Consider the following 20994-nt stretch of genomic DNA (forward strand, 5'->3'; position numbering starts at 1 on the left):
TTGCAGCCTTCTGGGCTCTGGAACAGCATGCTATTATCCAGCCCTATCTCTAGACCTTGGCACTAGAGTGGCAGGAACAGACTGGCAAGGCTGGGTACAAAAGAGAGGGGGAAATAAAGAGAAAGCGAGAGGGAGGGAGAAGGGGGGGCACCCAGGGACCGCCCTGGCTCAGCATAGGAGTGCACCAACACCCTTCCACCCCGTGGGACCGGGACCCACCACAGTCTCTTTGACCTCTTAGCTCTCTGCTCTCCCAGGCAGAACACAATGGGTGGACAGGGAGGAGACAAGTAGCATGAGACCTGGAGAGACCAGACCAGCCAATATCCCACACCAGCCACTATCAAGACGCACTTCAAGAAGTAGGTATGTTGCTTTATCTTACTTTTGGAAATCATTTGAAAATATGTTTTACAAAGGACTTTAGTTGTAAAAATAACCATATGATTTTATTTTTTACAGGTGCTTCTCCCTTTGCAGCATAAGGGATAGGCGGATAAGAGTACCTTACAAACGCATCACCATCATGAGTCAAGGTTTGCTATCGTACAACATTCTCTCTGTTACTGTACTGTCACATCCCTCTATTGAAACTAATACTACAGCCTAGCTCACTGTCATTAACAGCATGTTGTGATCGACTAAACTGAGCTGCATACCTGCCAGAAGGGTGATTTTGTGTCAGTCTGGACAAAGGGATGAGACACAAGCAGTGGTGGAATTAGGCATAGGCGACATAGGCAGCCGCCCAGGGCGGCATGGGGCGCCTGCACACAAAAAAAACATTTTTAAAAATTGAATGTAAAAAATATTCTGAATGGTGACATTTGCACGTCACGTCAATGATTTCATGTCACTGTGTGGGACTGTGGGTCAATTAACCTTTTTGGAGTGGTTGCCCTGATTCTAGTTTGTGAGCTAGACAGGCTACTGCCTGGGAAGGTCTCCCACTCAGAAGTACGAGATGAGGAAAGGGGGCGGGGGTAGGTTGACCTCAGGTCTCCCCACTGGAAGCCCGGGGTAGAGGGAGCGGGAGAATCTATCAAATAGCGCACCTCTAACTTTGTACAGTACTAATACAATTAGTTGTGGAATTTAGTTTGTGTGTTTCTTGTTTGAAGTGCAGTAGTGTAATAATCAGGTTCTCTTCTTTATAAATGTGTTATTATATTTGTGTATTGTGTGATATAGGATTTGTGCAATTTAGTTTTGTGTTTTTTTGTTAAAAATAAATAGAATAGAAATATATATACAAACATAATACTCATATGTATCAAAAAGAAGTAACAAATATAAACAAATTGTAGTGTATAAATAAAGTATACAAATAAAAATAAAGATAATTGAATTGTTACACTATTACCTAGTGCAATAATTAGATTCTCTTTATTTGTATGTATGTAATACAATTGGTTTCTATTTGTCTTTGTTATTTCTTTTTGATATGAATGACTCTTATTTCTGTATATATATTTCTATTTATATAGTTTTAAATGTTATGATTATTTATTTGGGTTGTTCCAAATGTCTGAATAAAAATTACAGTTAGTGCAGAATGGTGCTTTTTGTTGTGTGTTGGGGGGGACAGGGATGAGACAGGAAAATGAGTCACAGGGATGATACAGGAAAATGAGACACAGAGATGAGACACAGGGATGAGACACAGAGATGAGACACAGAGATGAGACACAGGGATGAGACAGGAAAATAAGACACAGAGATGAGACACAGGGATGAGACACAGGGATGAGACATAGAGATGAGACACAGGGATGAGACAGGGAGATGAGAAACAGAGATGAGACACAGGGATGAGACACGGGGATGAGACACAGAGATGAGACACAGAGATGAGACACAGAGATGAGACACAGGGATGAGACACAGGGATGAGATAAAGAGATGAGACACAGGGATGAGACAGGGAGATGAGACACAGAGATGAGACACAGGGATGAGACACAGGGAGATGAGACACAGGGATGAGACACAGGGATGAGACAGGGAGATGAGACACAGAGATGAGACACAGGGATGAGACACAGGGATGAGATAAAGAGATGAGACACAGGGATGAGACAGGGAGATGAGACACAGAGATGAGACACAGGGATGAGACAGGGAGATGAGATAAAGAGATGAGACACAGGGATGAGACACAGAGATGAGACAGGGAGATGAGACACAGGGATGAGACAGGGAGATGAGACAGGGAGATGAGATAAAGAGATGAGACACAGGGATGAGACAGGGAGATGAGACACAGAGATGAGACAGGGAGATGAGACACAGGGATGAGATAAAGAGATGAGACACAGAGATGAGACACAGGGATAAGACAGGGAGATGAGACACAGAGATGAGCAGGAAACCATAGTGGGACTTTAGGGACCCGACCAGAATATACCGGAAAAGTGAGGAGAGGACACACAAATAACTGGTAAAATCACAGACAGACAGAGGCCATGTAGGTCCAGATTTGTGACCTTGTGTTACAGTGAGTGTGAGTGAGATGGTAAGGGTAAAGATTTTCGGTTTGAAATTATGTCCGACTAGTTCGCTGAAACAATAGAAGCTGTCTTTGTATACTGGTTGGTTTGTGGATGTTGCTTTAGAGGAGTGACAGCCTTTAGACCTGGATTCAATCAGATTGAGCATTAACTAGCGCTAACCAGCGTTGGCCGGATCCATTTAGCTGATGTTTTGACGGTGTTTGAGGTGTAACTGTGGTATGAGCTGACGAATCGGGGAGCGGCTGCTGTTGTGTGTCACAAACCACTCCCTTACTTATTATCCCTCCTGCGTTAGTTCAAAATGGTACTAGATAGTGAAGGCTCTATCCATGGTAGAAATAATGACTCTCAAATGTCAAACCATTAATGTGAGGCTAATGCATGTTTTGATGTTAATTTCGATGAGGGGATTGTAGCCTGTCAGTCTAATTTAAGTGTTGAAACTTCATGGGATTGCATGGGATTTGTTGGATTATAGTCGGGATTGCTTGTGGATTTGACAGCTCTAAACACAGTTCCACCTCTGACACCACCACCGCTATGCAGATGTTGGCTAAAGCGGATCTGATTGAGATTCTGAGGTTCTTTTAAAAAGTTGTGAAGCAGAAATCGGCTCTGCAGTGCTGGGTGTCTGTGGGTTGTTGCGGTTTAGTTCAGATATTTAACAGCAGTATTTTCTGTAAGAATCACTGCTTACTAACTTTTTCTGTGTTGGAACCCTTAATAAGCAACAACAACAAAAAACTCTCACAGACTAACTGTTCACCTTTAAATTGGATACAAAATTAGATTTTTTTTAAATCAACAAACGTGAGCTTTCTAACAACGTGCCAATGAGTGAAGGTCCAGGACAAGTTAGTGCTTCATGTGTCGGTGACATTTGAAGGTTGAAGGTATGGTCGATGGAGGCTGACAGGAGGATGTAGAGGAAGGGTGGAGGAGATGTCCTGCTTAGAGAGAGAGAGAGAGAGAGAGAGAGAGAGAGAGATCTCTCCCCTGACTAGCACAGGATGTTAGGGAGGGGGGAGAGTGTTCCGCAGGGGAAAGAGATGGGGGGGTGGGGGTCAGAAAGAGGGGGTTGATTGAGGGCCCTGTCCCACAAAGGACCCACTCTTACTGGAGATAAGACCAGGAAAAAAGAGCAGAGCCTGAGCGAAGGCCCCAAAACTCTGCTGGCCCAGGAGATTCTCTGGGGCTCTCCAAGTGTTGTAACCCTTATTGTGAGTTTCTCATTATTTCGCTCTTTCTCTACCACTTCCCAGTCCATCCGTTTCTCTATTACCCTTTCACAATCAATGATTTTGTGCATGTAAACAAAATATGGAAGCATATGCAGTTTGGTTTCCTCAGTTTTGTGTTGTCACCCATAGAGATACCTTACCAATGTTTCAACTGCCTTGTATTTTAATGCTCATAGGCCAATGGTAATATGTATTTGTTTGTGTGTAGTGCTGGCATGATTTAAGTCAGCAGCATGCCAGCAGCATACCACCCTGCATACCACTGCTGGCTTGCTTCTGAAGCTAAGCAGGGTTGGTCCTGGTCAGTTCCTGGATGGGAGACCAGATGCTGCTGGAAGTGGTGTTGGAGTGCCAGTAGGGGGCACTCTTTCCTCTGGTCTAAAAAAAATATCCCAATGCCCCAGGGCAGTGATTGGGGACACTTCCCTGTGTAGGGTGCCGTCTTTCGGATGGGACGTTAAACGGTTGTCCTGACTCTCTGAGGTCATTAAAGTTCCCATGGTACTTATCGTAAGAGTAGGGTGTTAACCCCGGTCTCCTGGCTAAATTCCCAATCTGGTCCTCAAACCATCATGGTCACCTAATAATCCCCAGTTTACAATTGGCTCATTAATCCCCCTCCTCTCCCCTGTAACTATTCCCCAGATCGTTGCTGCAAATGAGAATGTGTTCTCAGTCAACTTACCTGGTAAAATAACAGATAAATAAAGTCTGTGAAGCCATGAGGTTCATCACTGTCTGTCAGCTGGAGGAGGCCAGAGGAACACTGTGGGCACATTGGGTTGAGCTAGTGATGGTGATCATTTGACATTGTCACTCATACCAGAAAAATAACTGGTACATTTGTTGTAAATAGCTGTATTATGTAATGATTTACTCTGTTAATTACTTTACCAGGTAAGTTGACTTCTAACACATCTGTTACAGCAACAATATTGCAATGCATTAAAAATAAAATAACTCCAATTGTCTTCCAGATTTGTTTTGAATTAGGTCTAAGTTTAGCATTTTTGGAAATTGTGACATTAACAAATAATTGACCTATATGAAATGAAATGGAATTTTGAATATGATAATAACTGGGTTTGGTGATGTGCTGTTGGCTTTACACTAAATAATAAAATGTCAACACTGAAAAATATAAAAGAATGTTCTTGTCATTTTTTCTTATGTTGTCAGTATTCCAAACTTGGGCAGCTACGCATCACGCCCATTGCATCGTATACCATCTATCCAGGGTATAGAAACATGTCCCCACATTGCATCGTATACCATCTATCCAGGGTATAGAAACATGTCCCCACATTGCATCTGTTTGCCTGCCATCTGAACACTTAAACATCTGCGATGTTCTTTGGTATTTCCGATAGAAGAGCAATTTCCCTGTCGATGTCCAGTACTGAAGGGTACTTTAATATGAAACCACAAAAACAATTGAATAGAAGGAAGCGCTGGTCACTGACTTTGTCCTTCCCAGAAGGCAACTTCCCTTCGACGCCTCAACTCATCTGAATCCAGCAGACGCGTTAAACCGTTACAACTTGTAGACTAAAATGGATACTTTGTTTTTCGTTATCTTTATACTTTTTCGATGCTCTTCGACAAGTAAGTAGTCTGTCTTTTAAAGTGTGAAGAGGTTGGTTAATTAACTTGCTGATTATTACAGTAGTCTAATAACCACATTTATTTTGCGTGAAGATAGTCAACAACGGAAACTTTAGTTCATCCTTGTCTATACAGGGAAGGGTCAGTCAGTGGACGAATTTTTTGATTGAGGTTATTCCAAATATTATGACCCAAGTAGGTTATCTCACTGTAACAATAAAGAGTTCATTCTTTGTCAAAGAAAATATTTATTTTATCTCATATTGACCATGATCGTATTTAACGGACAGCTTTAGCCTAATATATTCAGATGAGGAATTATTCGTTAATAACAATAACGTCAATTTTAACCAATTTTATTCAGCTACAACCAAAGAAAAGTACTAGTTGTAATCGAGTAAAACTGTTGCCTTTTGAGAACTGATTTAACATAATCATGGGAAATGTTTATAAACTATTTCTGTAAGCCTGTAGTTTTTTGTAGCCCGTAGGTATTTGAGAAATGTTGGGCATTATTCATTTCAAACATTACATTACTAAATTGCTTTCAAAATATTAATAATTTGGCATTAGTTCTTCATCCTTTCGATGATTGTTAGTCCCCGACTATTGACCAACTCTTTGTATCTCCCATTTAGACGGTTTCCTTATTGCGCACACACCAAAGAAACTGTGCCTGTCAACCCACAAAACGACTGTGATCCTCGGCAGATGCAATGTCACCAGTCCCTATCAACAATGGGAATGGACGAAAGATATGAAGTTGCATCACACACAATCAGCCAAGTGTCTCTGGGCCAACCCGAGCAGTGCAATACCTCGGCACGCGCGCCTGGCCACGATCAGCGACTGTGACAGCGCACCTGCTTGGAAATGCTACGACAAACGAGGAACTTTCGGGTTAGCGGAGAAGCCCATGTACCTGAAGAAACAAGGTATACGGGTTGTGATCCGAGGAGACCAGAGGTATTCCAACTGGACTAAGTATGATGAAATCTACTCTGGAGGGAGACAGGTGATTACCCATTTATGCCCGCTTAAAGGTGAGTGTTCTACTGAGGAATTGGGCTGCAAGTCTTCTGTTCGTTTTCATTCAGATAATAGTATATGTCTGTGCATTCAACTACCATACATCAATTATAAGTAGGCATGCCGATTTAGTAGCCTTGAACTTTATGGATATTTTGTCTTTCCTCATCTGATGTTTGAGAAGAGAACGTCTTGTAAAATGATAAGGCCCAACTACAGAATTAGTATCCAACAGTATCTCTACATAGACCCAACAAACTCGTTATGACATAATTTACCTAGTTTACAGTAATGCAACGAATTGTCATTTTTAAAAAGCAGAATTATCACACAGATAAGATCTGTATCTAAATGACTTGCACCATGTCAGCTTTGGACTTGTCTGACATTGGTATGGTGTGAATGCTTGAGGAAAGCAGAGGATGACACTCTTGGTACTGACTTTCCTGCACATTGTTGTCAAGTGTTTTATCAGCCCACTCACTCAGTCAGGAAGAACGTCAGCAGTGTTCTTCCTGTGAACTTAATGACCATACAGGGGACATAGAAGAGGCTATTAATTTCACACTTGAAAAAAAAACCTACACATGCTACAATGTAAGCCTAACTGGTATTGTTTAATGTTAATTTACACTAAATGTTTATTCAGGCCACCTGTTATCACATATAATAAAATGGTAACACTTAATTTTTTTTGATAGTCCATCTGTAGATGATCTACAGACAATCAGTAACATTTCAACTAACTATCTACTAGCCCTAACCCTTATCCTAACCCGAAACTTAACCCTTACCCTAAAGCTAGCCATAACTTAAACTTGAACCCTTACCCTAACGCTAGCCGTAACTTAAACTTGAACCCTTACCCTAACGCTAGCCGTAACTTAAACTTGAACCCTTATCCTAACGCTAGCCGTAACTTAAACTTGACCCCTTACCCTAACGCTAGCCGTAACTTAAACTTGAACCCTTACCCTAACGCTAGCCGTAACTTAAACTTGAACCCTTACCCTAACGCTAGCCGTAACTTAAACTTGAACCCTTACCCTAACGCTAGCCGTAACTTAAACTTGACCCCTTACCCTAACGCTAGCCGTAACTTAAACTTGAACCCTTACCCTAACGCTAGCCGTAACTTAAACTTGAACCCTTACCTTAACTCTAGCCACAACTTAAACTTGAACCCTTACACTAACGCTAGCCGTAACTTCAACTTGAACCCTTACCCTAACGCTAGCCATAACTTAAATTTGAACCCTTACCCTAACGCTAGCCGTAACTTCAACTTGAACCCTTACCCTAACGCTAGCCGTAACTTAAACTTGACCCCTTACCCTAACGCTAGCCGTAACTTAAACTTGAACCCTTACCCTAACGCTAGCCGGAACTTAAACTTTAACCCTTACCCTAACGCTAGCCACAACTTAAACTTGACCCTTACCCTAAAGCTAGCCGTAACTTAAACTTTAACCCTTACCCTAACGCTAGCCGTAACTTAAACTTGTGCTTTGATGTGGGTGTTTCCTCCTAGCGGGTGGTCCTACTAACTCTAGCCCTAGCCCTAACTCTAACCTTAACCCTTACCTTAACCATAACCTTAGCAAGCAGTTGCCTATAAACATAGTCAGTTGCTTATCAACAGATAGTTTGTCTGTACAGCATCTACAGATGGACTATCCAAGTAAAATGTGACCAATAAAACCAATACCTAGCTATTTATTTCACCTAATTTAACTTTTTTGTTAAAAAGATGAATAACATGACAATAAACCCTTTATTACCATGTTATTAACATATTGATAAGGCGTTGTGAGCATGCAGTGTGTTTCTTTTAGGAGGAAACACCCACATCAAAGTACAGCGTTGTCTGGAACTTACGGTCAAATTCTTTAATTTCCCATTTTAGAACACTTGGGCTGGGTTAGCGCTATTACTTATGGAACACATACAGTATCTTGAATTTATTTCAATGTTATCCAATAATATTACAACCATGTGTATACGTCTAGTCACAATAACCCCTCTTTCTTCTAGGTTCCACCACCATCTCAACCTCAACCCCCACAATGTGTTCATCCACACACCAACCTTTGGCATACACCCACGCCATCAGAACAGCCCCTATAACAATAATAAACACACACTCCTCGTCAAACACTATGAGGACCCATAGTAGGACCACCCGGCAGATCTCTAAATTAAGAGTCCCGGTTACATCGACCAATAGGATGGCGACAAATACGTCTGTGGTGGCGACTCACACTGATGACATCGTCAAGCCTCGGACAAGGACGGCCACAATGGGTCTCATTCCAAGTTCCATCCCAACGGCCGCCACAACATCACGGGCAGTTCTCAACCACAGCCATGATGTTCCCTCGTCCAGTCCTGCTTTGTCCACAACTGACTCTGCCATGGACCAAACGGTGAGTGCTGCCACCGAAAATGCCCTCCTCGACTCGAGGAACGAAGCCAAGACTACATCAGTAAACCAACCAACTTCCAGTTCCACCACACCTAATGTAGATGAGATGGTGTCAACTGCAGCTACCACTATGACTGTGGTTTCCTCTACAATTTCCTCAGTGCCCAACACAAGTTCTAAAACAGACTCAGCAGCTACTTCTACGGTATGGGTCGTTACCTCTGATGCTGAAGTCACAACTTCTGCTTTATCTATCTCGTCCTCTGTTTCAACCACTAACTCTGATTCTACCATCACACCTACCAGTACCACAGCTTTCCCCCAAACTAGGAAAGTACCCCCCAGAAAGTTTGTGGTTCCATCTACAACCAAAACCACAACTGTGCCGACTACAACAACCGCTGCCCCTACATCTCCTACTGTTGTCAGAACAACAAAGACTACAGCAAAATTCACAAGGAAAGTAGCCACACCCAATGCTGCCACAGCTTCACCCACAACATTTTCAACTCAGCTCACAACATCCTCAATTTCACCCACAACCTTTTCAACAGTAAAGACTATAGCAAAACCCACAATGAAAATAGCCCTGCCCACAACCTCTACAGCCCCACCTACTGCCTCTTCAACTCCACCCAATACCACTCCAATCACATCTACAACAGCCCCGCCGACAACATATCCCACACCACCCATAACTATAACAAACCCACCTACCACAACCACATCCACAACTACTACAGTTCCACCCAGAAGTACTACAACCACATCCACAACCACACCCACAGTAACTACAGCTCCAACAACAACTACTACAGTACCGACTACAACCACAGAGTTGACCTCCATCCCACAGGTGCGTGATGATGACAGTCACTTGAAATTAACATTTCAATCGATTTTGAATTTGTGAAATTCCATAAAGAACGCTCAAAATCATATTTGCATGCATATTTGTACAAGGAACGTTAAAGGCAGTGAAGCTTGGAACAGACCTTCTGAAAGAAGGGCTATAGTAATGGCAAATAGTAATATAGAATATATTAGTCATATTCAAATAGTCTTTCAACAGAGTAAATTCTGCAATCACAATAGTAGGCTATGAATTACACTCATGTCATGCCCTTTTAACCTACTGTATCCTATGGGTGTTAGTTTAAGTGGACCTAAAGTTCTTCAGACAGAGAAGGCAGAGAGATAGACAGGCAGGAAGGAAAGTAGGGTGGGGTATCACGGGGAGAGAAGGAGGCTACTCAAGGTGCTGCTGTCCAGACTCAAGTGAAGGTTAAGGCTGTGAGCAAGTAGACAGACTATTTGATAGGAACTTAGGCTACTGTAGGTGTTAGAAAAAGTGTATATAGAGGGCGGAAGTAGATGCTGATATGGAATACATTTCCCGAGCAGTCTGTCTACCTGACGCCGGTGATGGTGCAGCCTGAGCATTGAGGAAGGGTGTAGGAAAATAATGTGGACTAGAGATTGAAAGTGACGAGATGGTAGCGTGGGAAGAGACTGTGCGTGGTCTACATTGCACAGATTTTGGGCAACCACAAAATCACAACGAGATGCCATGCTTGGTTAGGCACGTGCCACCCCTGTAGCCGCCTCCAACATGCCATTGTGAAATTCAGAAAATAAATATACATTGTTATTTTATGGACCGATTATGACAACCAATGCTGGAATATATTTGATTTTTATTTATTTTTATTTATTGACCTAACGGATTTAAATCAACGACCGCAATGTTCAGATGTGCAACTATTATTTTGATCGTTTGTTTATGGTGGTGTTGTGTCGAGGTGAGTCATGGTTAAAGTCAATTTAACCTGGATTATTTTCCACTTGCTGCCTACTGTTGCTTAGCCTATCTTTTGGTTACATGTTGCCATTTCTGTGTTCCTTTCAGGCCGATACCACTAATGCTGTCAAATGTTCAGTCAACCTGACAGAGACCATCGCCAGGACGGATTCTATTGCACTCAAATTAATAACAACAGGAGAAGCTTGTAATTTCACCGTTTTTTATGAGAATAGTCGTTCCGATATCACGGATTGTGATCTATATGGGCAGTATAGTAATGTGTATATCTGCGATATAAGGGATTTAGAACCTGGGACGTTACACCACTTTGAAGTGATATCGAAGACTGATGGAGAGAGGAGAAACGTATCAGTGCGAACAGGTAAGCTAAGAGTTATAAACCAAAATTCGTTTCTGTTATATTTTAACCTATTTAATGGTATTCTATTCTAAATGTATTTTAGACTGTTAAATGTACTTTACTTTAATTCATCTTAAACGTCCTACAGTATCAGAACCCCCCCTCTCCCAGTATCATGCACTATATATGTTTTCTGTTGATTTTAGTCTATTTCTATTGTTGATCATGATATTCGAATGATTATATATTTCGTTAAAGATGAAGTTTTACACCTGATTAATTCAAAGATATCGAATTTGTCAGAACCACTTCAAACAGTTAGTAGTGGCATGACTCCTCTGATATCATAAACTCGCCATCATTAAATATATCTAACACATATGATATCATATTAGGACATCTTAGGTTCTAATGTATTGTAAACATCTAATTTATTCCAACAGCTCCTTTTGGTTGTCTTTCTGTTGGTGTTTTATTGCATAAACGTTGATACTTAAATTGTATGTAGGAACATTTAGAATTTAGCTTCCATATAATTTTACTGTAATATTTGATGTACTGTGAAATGGCTTGAAATTGTATATGTTCATTCATATCCTTTTGTATGATTTGATTTATGCTTACAGTAGTCAAGCCTTTGTTCTGCCCAGTATTGAACCATGTTGCACTGAATAGATTCTGTGCATCGCTTTGATAATGAAGAACATGGAGAATAGAGAACTATTGTGCCAACACCGCTGAAGTCCAGTACACTTTATCCTTTGTAAAATCCTTTGAACATTGTCAAGGCCACAACCTTAGAATGTCCTGCCAAGAACATGGAGCCAGCCCTCTGGTCATTGGTCTCACAGCTCTAGATTAGAACCAGGGAAGTTCTGGAACACACTGCTGCTCCAATCACCTAAGGTTGTAACAGTAGAGGTCAGTAACAATGCAGAGCATCTAATCTTAAGTGTTTGTTTCCAGACAGATCTCCTTCTCCCCAGAGCCACTTCCCGCCAAGCATTGTTTCTTTGTACTAACGGATACAGGAGGCCTCCATGTTTTGTTTTCACGGGACAAATAGATTAGACTACAGTGCACTCCAGAACTTTGCATTCAAAGTGTGGCCGAGACTTTTTTTCTTGGGTCTTTGTGTGTGGACTTTGAAATGTCCATTTTTGACAGTAGCCTACGAAGGATGAAATCCTCAAGATTAACAGTCCAAATCACTTGGACTTCCAAATCACTTGGACTTTATCCAGTACTGTTTTTATATTTACAGATACAATGTAGTTACTGTGTAATACAGTAGTGGTCTTGTAAAGTGCCCCAATGTGGCTCTAGGATTGGACGGACAATGTCCTTGCTGATTAGCCAATGTGATTCCTGGGGTTGCTCTGAAGAGCCCTCAGAGGGGAAGCATTATGAAGAAAGGGTCAAAGTTAATTGCTGAGCTGTGGGGGGCACCACTTACCCTGTTCTGCTCCTCTCTCTCCATTTGGTCTTTGTTTTTGTCGTTTCCTGTCAAGGCTCGCTCTCTCGCTCAAGACGCATGCAGGTCTCCCAGCGAATCGCCACATTCTTTAAAGAACCAAAACAATCTTATCGCTCTGCTCCATCGCAGGCAGCCACTACTGGCTTTCAGTGAAGCACAAAGACAGGATCCAGATATTCTTCATGACCTTTTCTCCTAGTTGTATAATATCAAGATGTTTAATTGAGGTTTATATAATATCGGCAAGATGCTGGCCCCTTGCTGGCCCCTTGTTTAAAGGATGTCTTTGTTGTCTATCATATTATTTATAGCAAAAATACTAACACATTCTCCCTCCCTCCCTCCCTCCCTCCCTCCCTCCCTCCCTCCCTCCCTCCCTCCCTCCCTCCCTCCCTCCCTCCCTCCCTCCCTCCCTCCCTCCCTCCCTCCCTCCCTCCCTCCCTCCCTCCTTCCCCCTAGATCCGGTTAGTCCGTCCAGGTTGGACGTCCTACCAGACCAGGTCCAGGCAGCTCAGTATAAGAGTCAGGGTCACGGTGGCTCCCCAGGCCTGCATGTATCCTGGCCTCGCTCTCGCGGGCTGGTCGACTGGTATGAGCTCACACTACAGGACACTAAAACAGGAGAGAGCCGCAATACTCGCATCATGGGCACTGCCGTCCCTCAGTTAGGCTTTACCGCCCTCACCCCTGGCACCCTCTATGGCCTCAGCCTGGTGGCAATAGCTGGGAATAAAACTGCCCCACCAGTGCTGGCCACTGCAACCACAGGTGAGGGACCATCTTGCTGTTGTTATGTGGTTTCACTGGTCCTCTATTTGCATGTAATTTTCAGGATTTCTACACCCAATGTGCTGATCACCTGATATTTATGATAAACAAATTGTGTACGATATTCTGCTGTCGGCTCTACTGCCATTCTACCATACCCCTATTCCTATACTCACTTCAGTGCCTCCATGTTTGTTTGACTTGGATAACATAGAAATCACTGATCTACTTTGTTACTTTGTTAGACTTCAACAAGCTGCTCACTGACCACTTTGTATTTTTCCCCCAGCTCCCTCAGCCATCAGCGGCCTCCAGCTCTTGGCCTCCTCCAACAGCCTGGGGGTTTCTTGGCAGCCCGGCCCAGGCAGGAGAGAACGTTTCAGAGTGCTGCTGAGGGAGCGGCAGGGCAGCCTGGTCAGGAACGTCACCCTGAAGAGTAGCGTCACCTCCCACATCCTTAATGACCTGTTGCCTGGGACACTGTACACTGTCACTGTGGTGACTGAGGCTGGAGGCCTTCAGAATGCTGTCTTCAAACAAGCAGTCACAGGTATGGTAACAGTCACAGAGGAAATGTGTCATGCTAGTTATGTTTGGGGGGTAAGGTTGCAGTCACAAAGGAAATGTGTTCATGCCTGTTCTGTTTTGGTGGTAAGGTAACAGTCACAGAGGAAATGTCATGCTAGTTCTGTTTGGGGGTAAGGTAACAGTCACAGAGGAAATGTCATGCTAGTTCTGTTTGGGGAGGGGGGTAAGGTAACAGTCACAGAGGAAATGTCATGCTAGTTCTGTTTGGGGGGTAAGGTAACAGTCACAGAGGAAATGTCATGCTAGTTCTGTTTGGGGGGTAATGTAACAGTCACAGAGGAAATGTCATGCTAGTTCTGTTTGGGGGGTAAGGTAACAGTCACAGAGGAAATGTCATGCTAGTTCTGTTTGGGGGGTAAGGTAGCAGTCACAGAGGAAATGTCATGCTAGTTCTGTTTGGGGGTAAGGTAGCAGTAACAGAGGAAATGTCATGCTAGTTCTGTTTGGGGGGTAAGGTAACAGTCACAGAGGAAATGTCATGCTAGTTCTGTTTGGGGGTAAGGTAGCAGTAACAGAGGAAATGTCATGCTAGTTCTGTTTGGGGGGTAAGGTAACAGTCACAGAGGAAATGTCATGCTAGTTCTGTTTGGGGGTAAGGTAGCAGTCACAGAGGAAATGTCATGCTAGTTCTGTTTGGGGGGTAAGGTAACAGTCACAGAGTAAATGTCATGCTAGTTCTGTTTGGGGGGTAAGGTAACAGTCACAGAGGAAATGTCATGCTAGTTCTGTTTGGGGGTAAGGTAGCAGTAACAGAGGAAATGTCATGCTAGTTCTGTTTGGGGGGGTAAGGTAACAGTCACAGAGGAAATGTCATGCTAGTTCTGTTTGGGGGTAAGGTAGCAGTAACAGAGGAAATGTCATGCTAGTTCTGTTTGGGGGGTAAGGTAACAGTCACAGAGGAAATGTCATGCTAGTTCTGTTTGGGGGTAAGGTAGCAGTAACAGAGGAAATGTCATGCTAGTTCTGTTTGGGGGGTAAGGTAACAGTCACAGAGGAAATGTCATGCTAGTTCTGTTTGGGGGGTAAGGTAACAGTCACAGAGGAAATGTCATGCTAGTTCTGTTTGGGGCTAAGGTAACTGTGGTGACAGTCCTCACAGGTATTATGGTAGGGACTCTGAAATTCACCTGTTGGAATAGTAAGACTGATACTTTTTTTGGTTGAAGTGTTCACCCATCCAACCACTAACCAAGTCTACTCCTGCTTAGCTTTTGTTATCCAGCAAAGAGGAGTAGAGTCCTAGGGCTTCAATGTCAGTGAGTTCAATACAGGTTCAGGGTGGAATGTTTCTCACACATTTATCTGGCTTAGTTTGCAGGGCTTTGTTTAACTTTCCAACACTGCACCCTTCTCTTTATACAGTCCCTACCACCACCATGGCCTTGCTCTCTGTCGGTCGTTGTTTCCAAGATATTTTAGGCTTCTCTATCCCACCCTTCCCTTCCTCTGTCTGCAGCTGGCTTGCCAATCAAGGCCTTCCTTCCCCTCCCAACCCACCACACAAATACGGCTAGCCAGTGACACACTGCACAGCCACTGAACACAATGCTAGATTTGGTATTTTTTATGGTACTTCGAGTTGGACAGGAACAATTGTCCTGGAAAGGTGTCAGTGTCCAAAAAGACCTGCTGTCACCTCCCTCAAATACATCCCTCTCAATCAACTTTTAAAAAACTGAATAAAAAAGTCCCTCTTTTCAGGTTTCTGAAACTCCCCCTCAAATGGAAATGGCTAAGAGGGATGCGTAGCCCATCTTTCAGCAGTGCTCCCACTAGACCAGACTCTGACACGTGTTGTTTTTCTTCCCCTAGTCCCCGCGGCGGTGTCAGACCTCCTCTTGGAGAACAACGGCAGTCTGGACTCATTGAGGGCCTCCTGGGTCACAGCTATGGGCAGCGTGGACACATACCTGGTCTCCCTTGCAACCCTTGGTTCAGCCGATCAGGACAGGACGCTGCCACCCAATGCCACAGAGGTGGTCTTCCGCGGCCTGACCCCTGGACGATCCTATCAGTTGTCTATGAGGTCAAAGGTCGGAGACCAGATGACTGAGGCTGTGACCATGGGTAGAACTGGTAAGTTGTTCTGGAGGGTCAATGTCACACCTCAGATTAAGTTTATGCCTATCTAGTTCCATATCAAAACTGTTTTGAGTGAAAAATTAGGGCTGGTCAAAAGCCACAAAAGCTAGGAAATACTAATGTGCACCACAATCCTTAACTTCAACTCTGCATCTTCAATGAAGATCTGGCTGCATGAACACCTCCATTAACCTCTCTCTCCCACCTCCCTTTACACTGCCTCCTCTCTCCCTCCTCCCTTTACACTGCCTCCTCTCTCCCTCCTCCCTTTACACTGCCTCCTCTCTCATTCCTCCCTTTACACTGCCTCCTCTCTCCTCCTCCCTTTACGCTGCCTCCTCTCTCCCTCCTCCCTTTACGCTGCCTCCTCTCTCTCCCTCCCCCCTTTACACTGCCTCCTCTCCCTCCCTCTCCCTTACACTGCCTCCTCTCTCCCTCCTCCCTTTACGCTGCCTCCTCTCTCTCCCTCCTCCCTTTACACTGCCTCCTCTCTCCCCTTCTCCCTTTACACTGCCTCCTCTCTCCCTTCTCCCTTTACACTGCTTCCTCTCTCCCTCCTCCCTTTACACTGCCTCCTCTCTAACCTCCTCCTTTACGCTGCCTCCTCTCTCCCTCCTCCCTTTACGCTGCCTCCTCTCTCCCTCCTCCCTTTACACTGCCTCCTCTCTCCCTCCTCCCTTTACACTGCCTCCTCTCTCATTCCTCCATTTACACTGCCTCCTCTCTCCCTCCTCCCTTTACGCTGCCCTCCTCTCTCCCTCCTCCCTTTACACTGCCTCCTCTCTCCCTCCTCCCTTTACACTGCCTCCTCTCTCCCTCCTCCCTTTACACTGTCTCCTCTCTCCCTCCTCCCTTTACACTGCCTCCTCTCTCCCTCCTCCCTTTACACTGCCTCCTCTCTCCCTCCTCCCTTTACACTGCCTCCTCTCTCCCTCCTCCCTTTACACTACCCTCCTCTCTCATTCCTCCCTTTACAACTGCCTCCTCTCTCATGCCTCCATTTACACTGCCTCCTCTCTCCCTCCTCCCTTTACACTGCCTCCTCTCTCCCTCCTCCCTTTACACTGCCTCCTCTCTCCCTCCTCCCTTTACGCTGCCTCCTCTCTCCCTCCTCCCTTTACGCTGCCTCCTCTCTCTCCCTCCTCCCTTTACACTGCCTCCTCTCTCCCTCCTCCCTTTACACTGCCTCCTCTCTCATTCCTCCATTTATACTGCCTCCTCTCTCATTCCTCCATTTACACTGCCTCCTCTCTCATTCCTCCATTTACACTACCTCCTCTCTCCCTTCTCCCTTTACACACTGCCTCCTCTCTCCCTCCTCCCTTTACAACTGCCTCCTCTCTCATTCCTCCATTTACACTGCCTCCTCTCTCCCTCCTCCCTTTACCGCTGCCTCCTCTCTCCCTCCTCCCTTTACACTGTCTCCTCTCTCCCTCCTCCCTTTACAACTGTCTCCTCTCTCATTCCTCCATTTACACTGCCTCCTCTCTCTCTCTCTCCTCCCTTTACGCTGCCTCCTCTCTCCCTCCTCCCTTTACAACTGCCTCCTCTCTCATTCCTCCATTTACACTGCCTCCTCTGTCATTCCTCCGTTTACACTGCCTCCTCTCTCCCTCCTCCCTTTACGCTGCCTCCTCTCTCCCTCCTCCCTTTACGCTGCCTCCTCTCTCCCTCCTCCCTTTACACTGCCGCCTCTCTCCCTCCTCCCTTTACACTGCCTCCTCTCTCCCTCCTCCCTTTACGCTGCCTCCTCTCTCTCTCCTCCCTTTACGCTGCCTCCTCTCTCCCTCCTCCCTTTACACTGCCTCCTCTCTCATTCCTCCATTTACAACTGCCTCCTCTCTCCCTCCTCCCTTTACGCTGCCTCCTCTCTCCCTCCTCCCTTTACACTGCCTCCTCTCTCCCTCCTCCCTTTACGCTGCCTCCTCTCTCCCTCCTCCCTTTACACTGCCTCCTCTCTCCCTCCTCCCTTACACTGCCTCCTCTCTCATTCCTCCATTTACACTGCCTCCTCTCTCCCTCCTCCCTTTACGCTGCCTCCTCTCTCCCTCCTCCCTTTACACTGCCTCCTCTCTCCCTCCTCCCTTTACGCTGCCTCCTCTCTCCCTCCTCCCTTTACGCTGCCTCCTCTCTCCCTCCTCCCTTTACACTGCCTCCTCTCTCCCTCCTCCCTTTACACTGCCTCCTCTCTCCCTCCTCCCTTTACACTGCCTCCTTTCTCCCTCCTCCCTTTACACTGTCTCCTCTCTCCCCTCCTCCCTTTACACTGCCTCCTCTCTCCCTCCTCCCTTTACGCTGCCTCCTCTCTCCCTCCTCCCTTTACGCTGCCTCCTCTCTCTCTCCTCCCTTTACGCTGCCTCCTCTCTCCCTCCTCCCTTTACACTGCCTCCTCTCTCATTCCTCCATTTACACTGCCTCCTCTCTCCCTCCTCCCTTTACGGCTGCCTCCTCTCTCCCTCCTCCCTTTACACTGCCTCCTCTCTCCCTCCTCCCTTTACACTGCCTCCTCTCTCATTCCTCCATTTATACTGCCTCCTCTCTCATTCCTCCATTTACACTGCCTCCTCTCTCATTCCTCCCATTTACACTACCTCCTCTCTCCCTTCTCCCTTTACAACTGCCTCCTCTCTCCCTCCTCCCTTTACACTGCCTCCTCTCTCATTCCTCCATTTACACTGCCTCCTCTCTCTCCCTCCTCCCTTTACGCTGGCTCCTCTCTCCCTCCTCCCTTTACACTGTCTCCTCTCTCCCTCCTCCCTTTACACTGCCTCCTCTCTCATTCCTCCATTTACACTGTCTCCTCTCTCATTCCTCCATTTACACTGCCTCCTCTCTCTCTCCTCCCTTTACGCTGCCTCCTCTCTCCCTCCTCCCTTTACACTGCCTCCTCTCTCATTCCTCCATTTACACTGCCTCCTCTGTCATTCCTCCGTTACCACTGCCTCCTCTCTCCCTCCTCCCTTTACGCTGCCTCCTCTCTCCCTCCTCCCTTTACGCTGCCTCCTCTCTCCCTCCTCCCTTTACACTGCCTCCTCTGTCATTCCTCCGTTTACACTGCCTCCTCTCTCCCTCCTCCCTTTACGCTGCCTCCTCTCTCCCTCCTCCCTTTACGCTGCCTCCTCTCTCCCTCCTCCCTTTACACTGCCTCCTCTCTCCCTCCTCCCTTTACACTGCCTCCTCTCTCCCTCCTCCCTTTACAACTGCCTCCTTTCTCCCTCCTCCCTTTACACTGTCTCCTCTCTCCCTCCTCCCTTTACACTGCCGACTCTCTCCCTCCTCCCTTTACGCTGCCTCCTCTCTCCCTCCTCCCTTTACACTGCCTCCTCTCTCCCTCCTCCCTTTACGCTGCCTCCTCTCTCTCTCCTCCCTTTACGCTGCCTCCTCTCTCCCTCCTCCCTTTACACTGCCTCCTCTCTCATTCCTCCATTTACACTGCCTCCTCTCTCCCTCCTCCCTTTACGCTGCCTCCTCTCTCCCTCCTCCCTTTACACTGCCTCCTCTCTCCCTCCTCCCTTTACGCTGCCTCCTCTCTCCCTCCTCCCTTTACACTGCCTCCTCTCTCCCTCCTCCTTTACACTGCCTCCTCTCTCATTCCTCCATTTACACTGCCTCCTCTCTCCCTCCTCCCTTTACGCTGCCTCCTCTCTCCCTCCTCCCTTTACACTGCCTCCTCTCTCCCTCCTCCCTTTACGCTGCCTCCTCTCTCCCTCCTCCCTTTACGCTGCCTCCTCTCTCCCTCCTCCCTTTACACTGCCTCCTCTCTCCCTCCTCCCTTTACACTGCCTCCTCTCTCCCTCCTCCCTTTACACTGCCTCCTTTCTCCCTCCTCCCTTTACACTGTCTCCTCTCTCCCTCCTCCCTTTACACTGCCTCCTCTCTCCCTCCTCCCTTTACGCTGCCTCCTCTCTCCCTCCTCCCTTTACGCTGCCTCCTCTCTCTCTCCTCCCTTTACGCTGCCTCCTCTCTCCCTCCTCCCTTTACACTGCCTCCTCTCTCATTCCTCCATTTACACTGCCTCCTCTCTCCCTCCTCCCTTTACGCTGCCTCCTCTCTCCCTCCTCCCTTTACACTGCCTCCTCTCTCCCTCCTCCTTTACACTGCCTCCTCCCTTTACACTGCCTCCTCTCTCCCTCCTCCCTTTACACTGCCTCCTCTCTCCCTCCTCCCTTTACACTGCCTCCTCTCTCCCTCCTCCCTTTACACTGCCTCCTCTCTCATTCCTCCATTTACACTGCCTCCTCTCTCCCTCCTCCCTTTACGCTGCCTCCTCTCTCCCTCCTCCCTTTACACTTCCTCCTCTCTCCCTCCTCCCTTTACGCTGCCTCCTCTCTCCCTCCTCCCTTTACGCTGCCTCCCCTCTCCCTCCTCCCTTTACACTGCCTCCTCTCTCCCTCCTCCCTTTACACTGCCTCCTTTCTCCCTCCTCCCTTTACACTGTCTCCTCTCTCCCTCCTCCCTTTACACTGCCTCCTCTCTCCCTCCTCCCTTTACGCTGCCTCCTCTCTCCCTCCTCCCTTTACACTGCCTCCTCTCTCCCTCCTCCCTTTACGCTGCCTCCTCTCTCTCTCCTCCCTTTACGCTGCCTCCTCTCTCCCTCCTCCCTTTACACTGCCTCCTCTCTCATTCCTCCATTTACACTGCCTCCTCTCTCCCTCCTCCCTTTACGCTGCCTCCTCTCTCCCTCCTCCCTTTACACTGCCTCCTCTCTCCCTCCTCCCTTTACACTGCCTCCTCTCTCCCCCCTCCCTCCCTTTACACTGCCTCCTCTCTCCCTCCTCCCTTTACACTGCCTCCTCTCTCCCTCCTCCCTTTACACTGCCTCCTCTCTCCCTCCTCCCTTTACACTGCCTCCTCTCTCATTCCTCCATTTACACTGCCTCCTCTCTCCCTCCTCCCTTTACGCTGCCTCCTCTCTCCCTCCTCCCTTTACACTGCCTCCTCTCTCCCTCCTCCCTTTACGCTGCCTCCTCTCTCCCTCCTCCCTTTACGCTGCCTCCTCTCTCCCTCCTCCCTTTACACTGCCTCCTCTCTCCCTCCTACCTTTACCCTGCCTCCTCTCTCCCTCCTCCCTTTACGCTGCCTCCTCTCTCCCTCCTCCCTT

The 20994-nt window shown here is 46.6% G+C and overlaps 1 protein-coding gene across 3 annotated transcripts in view; it reads left to right on the forward strand.

Moving 5' to 3' along the window:
• The first annotated feature begins 267 nt into the window (after positions 1 to 267).
• LOC109867783 (receptor-type tyrosine-protein phosphatase beta) overlaps positions 268 to 20994 on the forward strand; it is a 52326-nt gene continuing 31599 nt past the window's right edge. Inside the window, exons 1-8 of one of the 3 annotated variants that reach the window (XM_031801718.1) lie at positions 268 to 366; positions 463 to 536; positions 5998 to 6402; positions 8423 to 9669; positions 10723 to 10999; positions 12915 to 13223; positions 13513 to 13773; positions 15624 to 15887. In XM_031801718.1, the coding sequence (XP_031657578.1) occupies positions 296 to 366; positions 463 to 536; positions 5998 to 6402; positions 8423 to 9669; positions 10723 to 10999; positions 12915 to 13223; positions 13513 to 13773; positions 15624 to 15887 (2908 nt within the window). In that variant the 5' untranslated portion in view covers positions 268 to 295. Of the gene's footprint in view, positions 367 to 462; positions 537 to 5206; positions 5360 to 5997; positions 6403 to 8422; positions 9670 to 10084; positions 10616 to 10722; positions 11000 to 12914; positions 13224 to 13512; positions 13774 to 15623; positions 15888 to 20994 lie in introns of those variants that run through there. The other 2 variants (XM_031801719.1, XM_020457069.2) reach the window with 2 other exon arrangements.

The sequence above is a fragment of the Oncorhynchus kisutch genome, linkage group LG22 (genome assembly GCF_002021735.2).
Source record: "Oncorhynchus kisutch isolate 150728-3 linkage group LG22, Okis_V2, whole genome shotgun sequence".
In the NCBI taxonomy this organism is placed as follows: domain Eukaryota; kingdom Metazoa; phylum Chordata; class Actinopteri; order Salmoniformes; family Salmonidae; genus Oncorhynchus; species Oncorhynchus kisutch.